Consider the following 10,488-nt stretch of genomic DNA (forward strand, 5'->3'; position numbering starts at 1 on the left):
TGTTAGCCGGGCAGAAATGGCTAAGATATAAGGGCAAAAATAAAAGGTTTTAAAGAGGACTGTAAATGTAATTTGCTATTGTAGAAAGGAAGTTTGATCTTTTTCTTTTTTTAAAAAAATATATATTTTTATTGATTTCGGAGAGGAAGGAAGAAGGAGAAAGAGAAACTTCAATGATGAGAATCATTGATCGGCTGGCTGCCTCTTGCATACGCCACACTGGGTACTGAGTCCACAACCCGGGAATCGAACTGTGACCTCACTGAGGCATGCGGGCTCGGCCAATTTTTTCTTTTTCTTTTATCTTATTTCTGTTTTGGGGCAGATAGTTTAATCTCTCTGTGTTTTCTTATATATAAAAACGAAGTCTTAATTGTTCACTAATCCATTGTAGCTTTTAAATATTGAAGATTCTATTGCCATTCAAATTATTTTCTGAAAGAGTAGTTTATGACCTAGAAGAGTGCTAAAATACAGTAAATGGAGGTGGGGGGGGCAATTTAAAAAATGTATTGCATATACTTGGGGAAAATGTTAGAAGGATTTTTATACCATATGCTCACAGGGATTATCTGAGTGAATGGATTACAGGTGAATTAATTTTCTTTGTTTTTATACTTGTATTTTGTAAATGTTCTTCAATGAAAAAGGTTTGGATTAGATGGTATATCTTTTCTGACAGTTTTTTTTCTTTAGCTATGATTTTTCATATTTCTCTTGATAGGATATAAATATATACATATTAAAGTGTGTATTAATTGCCATTAATAATAACGTCAGTATGTTTCTATATTTTTAATAATTTACCTGAATTAAGGTTATAATTTAAATAATGCCTATAATTAAGCTGCAAAATGAAAACAAACTAGTAAAGATAGTTGATCTGCATTTTACCAACTTTTCCAGTGTTTGCCTTTTCAAATCTAAATTATACACAGAGCTCTATTGAAGGATCAAATTCAATTTGCCTCTGCTGTTTTTTTGAAGATATTCTGTTTAATATTTGAGTATCTACTGTCATAGGTAACTTTTCTAATAGTAGTCTTTTATTTTACCTTTTAACTTTTTGCCTTCTTAAGTCATTCATGTCATAAAATGAGTTCTTATCTTTTAATAAAGTTAAACTTTTCTTCAGAAATGTGCTTCTGTTATCACCTTTTTGTTATATAAAAACTAAATTCATGTTTTTTATTTTTCTTTTTGATGAAAATATTTTAGACTTGTCAAGTTGCTCTTAATTTTGCCAATGAAGAAGAAGCAAAAAAATTCCGAAAAGCAGTTACGGACTTGTTGGGCCGACGACAAAGGAAATCTGGTAAATTTTATTTTTTTCTAATTCCTTTTAACAGGAGCTAGCAAGCTATGGCTTACAGGACAGATCTGGCCCATTGCCCATTCTTGTAAATAGAATTTTTTTTGAAACACAGCTATGCTCATTGGGTTACATACTGTCTATATGACTGCTTTTTGCCACAACACAGTTGGATAGTTATGACAGAAAAAAACCTAAAAATCTAAAATATTTACTATCTGGTCCTTTATTTAAAAAGTTGCTAATCCTTACCTTTAAAATTAAATACTGACTTTTAAATTTGCATTTTTATGACACTATAACTTACATTTTTAAAAGTATTTCATACTTTGTGAACAGATATTTTAGGCAAGTCTTAAAGCAAATAAGCAGAGTTACGAACAAGATCTATAAACATTGCCTTGTCTCTATTTTGTCCCTAATGTTGTACATGATGAAACCAAAAGGAACTTAGTTTAATGTATACAATGCTAATGCATGTAAAACAATTAAATGATGCATTGCAGTACAGAGCTTTAAATTCTTTGGTATATAACTATTTGACAGTAGTGTGCCAGGCCTTTCTGTTGTAAAGTATGAGAAGGGGGGTGATTTAAGAAAGGTGAACCTCTCCATAATTATCTTAAGCAGAGCAGTTGTAGGAAAAATAACACATGGAGTTGAGATGGACAAATAAATCCCTTTAAAACTAGTCATTCCCGTATACTCCTTGAAAAGTCTTTTTGTACACACAGGGGTACATGTTATCCCAGTTTGAAGATTACTGTATTCAAGATTGTACTTTACCAATAAGAGGAAATAAGCCGTAAAAATGGTAGAAACTGGATTGGGAAAACAGGAATGTAAAAGCATATATTCCTGTTTATACATCTTTATTGTTCTCTGAAAGGGTTTGCAAGTGGGAGGTGAGGTAACACTGAAAATAAAATGAACTAAGTTGTTGCCCCACTTACTATATTCCACTTGTAATGAGTGAATAGGAGAATTATTAGGGGCCTATTATTGATAGCTAAGGCATTTACCACTTGATTCCATGTTAGGAAAGGATTTAATTGCTATGGAATTATTTGTGGTTCAGTGCGTATTTCAGTGACATGCTCTGGTCATAGGCCAGGAGCTCCTTGGGACTTTTTTTAGTCAAAATATGTGACATTTTCATTATACAAAAGAGTAAAAGAATACTTCTTAAAATATATAATAGTGACTTTGAAGTTAGTAGGTCACTTACTCTTTTACCTGGTATAAGAATTCTATTTGATATAGTTCCTAAGCTTTTAGACATAGTGTTTCAAAAGGAGAAAGATCACAACATTAGGGAGGGAGCTGATTCATCATTTAGTAGCTCTTCATGCTAACTCAAATTCCATCTACCTCTTTTTAATTTACGTGTATGGGGTTCAACTTTTGGGACAACAAAGAATGTCTATTTTATTTTCCTCCCAGTAGCCATTTAATATTAGAAGTTATCTGTTCCATCTATTATGTACTTCTTGAGTCTAGTTCTATTTTCTTATTTCTCACATGATGGAGTTTATAGACTCGTCATCCTGAGTACACTGCTCTGAATCTACTTTTGTGTCTTCTTCAAATGGTCCAGATTTGAAGAAATGATCCAACTTCAAATATGATGTCCAGATTTCATTACCATACTCCAGAAGTAGTCTGGCTGTACTGTCACACTAAAATGATGCTTGATTTGATTAAGCACTGTTCTGCTAATGCTTCTAGCAGACATTTCACAGTATTAACAATCATTCCGTGTTCAACCAAACTCTCCCTTTTTTTACATGAATGCCTCTCAAGTGAGGATAGTGTCATCTAAGTAATTGCTTTTTAGAACTTACGCTCTCAACTTCTTGTTTATCTCAATATATGTCCATATCTTTGTTATCACCAATTTTAAGAAGTATTTCCTCTCTGGATGCAGAAATAACATCATCTTGGAAATTGGAGATTGACATTCATTGACATAGATAGGGCTAAAGTAGTTCAACTGTTTGAGAAAGTTATTTCATGAGACCACCAGATGGAGTAATATATTTACCATTGCCAGGATTCTTAATTTTAGATTATAGTTGTTTATAATATATTATTTTATCATGTATGTGTTCTCTTATAATTTTGGAGAATTCTTAATTTAAAAATATCTGGAAATTATATTTGTTTAAAGTTCTTCAGCTACTTTGAACTTTTTAAACCAAAATTGTGTCAATCCTGGTAGGTGAGAGTATGAATACAAAGGATTGATAGCAGTTCTCTTTGCTTTACTCCTGCCTAATTGGCTACAGCTTTTCAGTATTGTTTTTAGTTTGCCCCATTGCTCAGACATCTGAGTATTCTTATTAACTTTGAGCTTTAACTCAGTCCTGTAGCTTTGAAACTGTCTCTATGCTGATGATTCCCAAAGTTTTATCTTCACTGCTGACCTCTCTTCAGCTTTCAGATTTGTCCACCTTAGTTGGGTTTCAGAATAGCCTTCAAATTTAGCCATCTGAGCAGAACACTTGACCATGTTCCCCGACCCCAATCAGACCTGTTCCTTCTCCTTGCCTAGTCTTCCCATCTCAGTAAGAGACATTGGCTCCCTCTCATCTCTCTGGCTCACCATGGTCCCTCATAAATCCTGTCAGTGAGTCGCATTGGCTCCACGTTCAAAATATGTCTTGGATCTGTTTCTCACCACCTTTGCTGCTCTCACCTTAATTAAAGCCATCATCTGTCTTCAGGACTACTACAGCTCCCTCACTAGACTCCCTGCTTCCAGTCTATGCTTCATACTATCTTTTTTTTTACATAGTAGCCAGAATAAACTTTTAAAATATAGATTAGATCATGTCTCTTGCCATTTTCAAAACCTATAAGAACTTCGTATTATACACAGAATATAATCTATATACCTTAACTGTGGCCTGTGGGACCTTACATTGTCCAGTCCCTAGCTCTCCTTCTAACTTAATCTCATTCCACTCTTCCTTTCTCTCACTCCAGTCCTGCCTTCATGCTGTCCCTTCATGCTATTTCCTTCTCAGGGCCTTTGAATATGTTCCCTCTCTCACTTTATTCAGATGTCTGCTCAGTTGTCAGTTCCTCAGAGAAACCTTCTATAATCACCTGTAATCAATCAAGACAGGAGTTTAAGTAAATTTTTATGTTGATTTTTGTACTACATATGTCTAATAATGTTCTTTTAATTATTTTCTAACAGAGAAAAGACGAGACGCCCCTAATGGTAAGCTTTTTTATAATTATTGATCAAAAAGAAATTAGATTATAGTTTAATTCTTATAGAAACATATGTCATACATTAATACCTAATTAATATCTGATCTAATATTATGTTCTTATTTTAAAATAACAGATGATAGATGAGACTTAGAAATGTACCATTTGGGTTTTTTTTTTTAGGATGAAGGAATACTACATAGATCACTGATCTTATATCTTAATTCTGTATTCACAATTAATTAAATTTAGAAACTGCACAATCTAGTTTTAATATCTTCCTTAAAGGCACTAAATTTTGCCTAGCATGTTGATTGATTTCTTACTTTAGATTTATTTTTTTGTCTTTCAAAATATTATTTCACACTGGTAATATGAAACTAGCTTTTTTCAATGTTTAGAACTAATAATAGCTGCACATAAGCCTCCTTAATTTGATGAAATATTATGGGTTCATATATTTTTCTGGTTAATGAAGACCAAATTTTTCTAGCCTTATTTAAAGGTAGAGAATAGTATTCTCATGCTAGCCAATTCAAAATTATTTTTGCTGCTTTACTTTTTTTTAGTAACTCTGGTTTATGTACTTTAGTTTAAAGTTGGGAATGTCCTTCTGTAAAAAAATAAATATAAAAACATATAATACATATTTTTTAATATATTTGTTTTGATTTCAGAGAGGAAGGAGAGGGAGAGAGAGAGATAGAAACATCAATGATGAGAGAGAATCATTGATTGGTTACCTCTTGCATGCCCCACATTGGGGATTGAGCCCTCAACCCAGGCATGTGCCCTGACCGGCAATCAAACCATGACCTCCGGGTTCATAGGTCGACGCTCAACCACTGAGCCACGCCGGCTGGGCCTTACCAGTTTTTTTAATGTCTGACTATTTTCAGTAGTACTTACCATGTGCCAAGTATTGTATACTTTGACTTTCTCTTAGTTAGTTAGTTAGTTAGTTAGTTAGTTGGGTTAATCCTCACCCGAGGATATTTTTCCATTGATTTTTAGAGAGAGAGAAACTTCGATGTGAGAGAGACACATCAATTGGTTGCCTCCGCACGCACTCCCCAACCAGGACCTTAGTGTTCGAGCCTGCAACAGAGGTACGTGCCTTTGACCGGAATCAAACCCAGGACCCTTCAGTCTGCAGGCCGACACTGTATCTACTGAGCCAAACCAGCTAGGGCTGACTTTCTCTTTTAATGGAAATTTTAATACTAAGTTTATAGGGTTTCTGTGGAGGAATGAAGTGCTCAAAGTGCTTAGCATAATGCTTAATAACTTAGTTATCATGATGAAGACAATAACAAAGATAGTAACAGCAGCTACTGTTTGACAATCATTGACAACCTGCCAGGCACTGTCCAGCAACCTTTTGAAGTAGCTCCTAATATCCCTATTTTATACATGAGTAAACTGGGGCACAGATAGGTAGTAACTTGTTCAAGATCACCTAACTAGTAAGTGGTGGAGCAGGATTCAGTCTCAAGAGATCGGCACCCAGAGTCACTTAGCCCCTGTACTGTCAAGATGATTCTGTAGGAGAAACAGACCTAGAGGGAGTTAATAACATGCTTCAGCTCACGCAGCTAGCATGTTGCAGAGGCCAAGGAAGCAGAAGCAGCTGAATCGGAAGTCATTCATCTGTGAGCCTTTAAAGCAGTAGTGTAATTATTTTTTCTTGATATGTGCTTAATATTTTCATCTCGTTTTTATTAAATTATTTTGCATTCTGTGAGCATATATCAAGTACCAGTGGGGAAGGCTTCCTAGTGGTAGCCTCTTTGGAGAGAGTAACCTAAGATTTGATGTACAAAATAATAATATAATAAAAGGATATAAATACTTGATGGTTTTTCAAAATTTTAACCTTTTCAATCCATATAAAATATTTCTGAAGAGGTACCTAATCCATGAATAGATAGAATTTGCATATTCTTCTTTATGTGACAGTGGTATCTCACAATTTTATTTCTCTACTAAGAGAGATACTCATAATTAATGTAGTTTCTTTCTCTGAGATCGATCTTGGTTTTAAATCTTTAGATCTATAGTTCTGACCCCTTGATGCAGTTGTCCCAAACTAATTTTTTCATTAAATAAATGGAGAGTTAAAAAAATAGAATCATTAAAAGGCATAAATACACAGCATATATTGCCAATATTTGTATATTTATTTATAAAATATACATATAATACGGTATTAGTATAACACGTTACAATAAATAATGAAATAATAATTAATAGAAATGTTAATATTTTTCTCCTACTTTGCAGTTGATTGTCTTGTTCTCTCCTTCCTGTGTGGAGACCCCTGTTTTGGAGGCAGCGCATTTCTTTTCTGCATTTGGTGCCATACCACTAGGTGGCAATGGACACCTTCACCACTTTGCATTGTCCGTGCTTTGTCTCAGATCCTCATTTACATTATCAGTGTAGCAGACCTTTTCAAATGTTACTATTAAAAGGATACTTTATGTAGAAGTAACATATATTCCTGAAATGCAATTCAGTGTCTTCCTCACTAACTCCTAATCCATACATCTTTCTTTTTTCTTTATTGGTCAATCTCACCTTATAGCTTAGACGCTTTCCAATAAGATTTGTTCTCAACTTCATGCCTGCTTGACTTCAGAGGCCTCTGGGCCACCTGTTTCTCAACTATTTTACCTTGGTGAGAGTTCCTACTTTTTATGTAATTAAGGGGAAGACTTTAGTTTATTCTTTTAATTTTAAAACTAACTAGAAATGCTGTTTAATGAGAATATTTTTTAAAAAAAACATTTCTGTGACAGTTGTCCTTAATCAGAAGAAGGTAATTTGTCCTCTGGCTTGTTTTTTTGTTTTGTTTTGTTTTCCAAAAAAAGGAAGGGAAATGGCCCTCTCCAGTATATATTAAGTTAGTACATGTTCTTAGGATGAGTATAATTTCATAAACAGCAAATTAAACTAAACTTTATTAGAAATGATTCAAAAGTATCTCTGTTACCAGATCTCCTGTAAATGTACTTATTAAAAAATGACTCTGCCTTATACCCGTTACCACTTTTTTTACTGTCACTTTTGAAACAAATATTTACTTGGGCTTTAGAACTCCATTTTAAACTTAATTCATAACACCTTCAAAGTCTGAACTAAATTACTATTGTCAACCCAAATAACCAAGTACCTTATCTCTTGAATGTGTAGAAAACCTTTTTTCTAAATTGTGAAAGTTAGTAGTAAATATTTATTGAATAATGAATTATTGGACTACAAACTTAAGAGAACGGATAAAATGATAACATTTGTAATATTGTTATTATTAATCGCTTTATGATTTGAAGTTTGGTAGAAAGCATAGGAGTTAATAGAAAGATTAGTGGTCTAGGAACCAAGTAGACTTCATCATTGCCTTTGTCACTAATTGTGTCACTTTAGACATGCCATCTGATGGTTCTTGCCCTTAGCTTTCATATATAAAATGAAACATTTAGAAAAACTCTAAATTTCCCAGCTAATAGTAATTTTCTAACATGTTTTTAATCTGGATATTCTTATATAGACTTCAATAATATCTTAACAAGTACTACTATAATTTATATATAATGACATTAAATAGCTAATGCCAGGGCTCTATAACTGTGTGGAGAGATGTGTAATAGTATATCCATATCTGAGTTTTGGGTAGAGAGAGGAATGGAAACAGTGCATCTACAGTACGAGTTATACTGTTATTCATTCCACATAGTGTAACTACAGTGTGAATTAAACTGTTATTCATTCCACATAACACTTTTATTTCTGTCTCTTCATCTTTGAACTTTCTTCAGAGATGCTGTGTTATTTTCTCTAGTGAGTTATGAATTGGGCTTATAAGAACCTTTACTTTGTTATTATATAAAAATAATATATTTTTTTGATAATTTAAACTGTTAAGCTTAACTATACCCAATTCTTACCTTAGAACAGTGATGGCGAACCTTTTGAGCTCGGCGTGTCAGCATTTTGAAAAACCCTAACTTAACTCTGGTGCTGTGTCACATATAGAAATTTTTTGATATTTGCAACCATAGTAAAACAAAGATTTATATTTTTGATATTTATTTTATTTATTTAAATACCATTTAACAAAGAAAAATCAACCAAAAAAATGAGTTTTTGTGTCAACCTCTGACACGCGTGTCATAGGTTCGCCATCACTGCCTTAGAACATCCATAGTATAATAGATTATTTTATATAAGCTAAAGCAGCATAAAAAAATTTTTTTTGTTCTTTTATAAACACTAATTACAGTTGACCCTTGAACAACATGGTTTAAACTGCTTGGATCCACTTCTATAAGGATTTTTGTTTCAATAAATATGTACAGTAATATAAATGTATTTTTTCTTCCTTATGATTTTCTTAATAACCTTTTCTTTTTTCTAGTTTATTTGTAAGACTACAGTATATAATATGTAGAACATACAAAATACTTGTTGATTGTTTATGTTCTTGATAAAACTTCTGGTCAACAATAGGCTATTGGTAAGGGGAATCACAAGTTATGCACAGATTTTCGACTGTATGGAGTCAGCACCTCTAACCATTATGTTGTTCAAGGGTCAACTATATAGTTGCTAATTTTCTTTTGGTTTGTTTTAATGGTGAATTTGTTGCTTTTGTAAAGGTGTGGCAAAAGTAGACTTAGTTGTTCGTATGGAAAATATGATTACTAATATATAATAATACAGGAATATACTCCGTATTTCATGTACTCACAACTATAAACCTAGTTGTGGTTGCTGTATGAACACCTATTTAGGGAGGGTGGTATGTATAAAGAGAGCACCTAACTCTGGTACTCCCTAAGTCTGTCTTAAGTCAGTGCTTACGTCCTATTTTATTTATACTATTGAGTATCAAGATAAGAGAGTAAATAATAATTTGCAGTATCTTACTGTGGACAATGTTGCTCTTACTGATTGGTAAAGGTAAATTATAAGAAGGAAGAAAGCAGAAAGGGGAGAGTGATAAGTAACATCAGGTCACTAGATAAGTATATGAAGGTATGGGTATGACCTCATTTCAACCCTCTAACACACAAATTCTGGGTATTCTCAATAACTTACCTTACTTTGTGAAGTTACAGCAAGCATAGAAATCTAATGTCTGAACGACTTTGAAAATCCAAGTCTTTATCTACTATTAATAAACTTTCTGTATTGCTTAACTAACCTTTAATTCTTCTTTGTCTTTTTTTAATTGAATGTATTGGGGTGACATTGGTTAGAAAATTTTATAGGTTTTAAGTGTACAATTCTATAACACATCATCTGTATATTGCATTGTGTGTTTACCACTCAAAGTCAAATCTCCTTAGTCATCAAATATTTGACCCCCTCTACCCTTTTCTAGCTCTCCAACATGCCCCTTTCCTTCTGGTAATCACCATATTGTTGTCGGTGTCTGCGAGTTCGTTTGTCTTATTTGTTCATTTTGTTGCTTTCAGTTTTATATCTCACATATGATTGAAATCATATGGTTCTTGACATTTTCTGTCTTTATTTCGTTTAACATGTATTCTCAAGATCCATCCATGTTGTTACAAATGGCAGTATTTTAACTTTTCTTATGGCTGAGTAGTATTCCATTGTGTATATGCACCCACATCTTTATGCAATCATCTATCAAAAGACATTTTAGTTATCTCCATGTCTTGGCCACTGTGAGTAATGCTGTAATGAACATAGGGGTACTTATATGTACTTACTTTTAAATTTTTTAAAATTTTTCAGGTAGATACCTAGAAGAGGGGTTGTTGGGTCATACGGTAACTCTATTCTTAACTTTTTGAGGAATTTCCATACTGGTTTTCATAGTGGCTGTACCAGTTTACATTCGCACCAGCAGTGAATGAGGGTTCCTTTTTCTCTATAACCTCTCAAACACTTGCTTATCAAGCAAACAATTTGGAAAGTTACAT

General features: G+C 33.2%; 1 protein-coding gene across 1 annotated transcript in view; it reads left to right on the forward strand.

The window, feature by feature from the left end:
- The window catches only part of WASL (Wiskott-Aldrich syndrome-like), a 39,997-nt gene that overhangs the window by 808 nt on the left and 28,701 nt on the right, over positions 1-10,488 (forward strand). The window contains exons 2-3 of the mRNA XM_015561759.1: positions 1,219-1,315; positions 4,518-4,541. Coding sequence (XP_015417245.1) covers positions 1,219-1,315; positions 4,518-4,541 — 121 coding nt within the window. The remainder of the gene's footprint in view (positions 1-1,218; positions 1,316-4,517; positions 4,542-10,488) is intronic.

The sequence above is a fragment of the Myotis davidii genome, unplaced genomic scaffold, assembly GCF_000327345.1.
Source record: "Myotis davidii unplaced genomic scaffold, ASM32734v1 scaffold997, whole genome shotgun sequence".
Taxonomy (NCBI): domain Eukaryota; kingdom Metazoa; phylum Chordata; class Mammalia; order Chiroptera; family Vespertilionidae; genus Myotis; species Myotis davidii.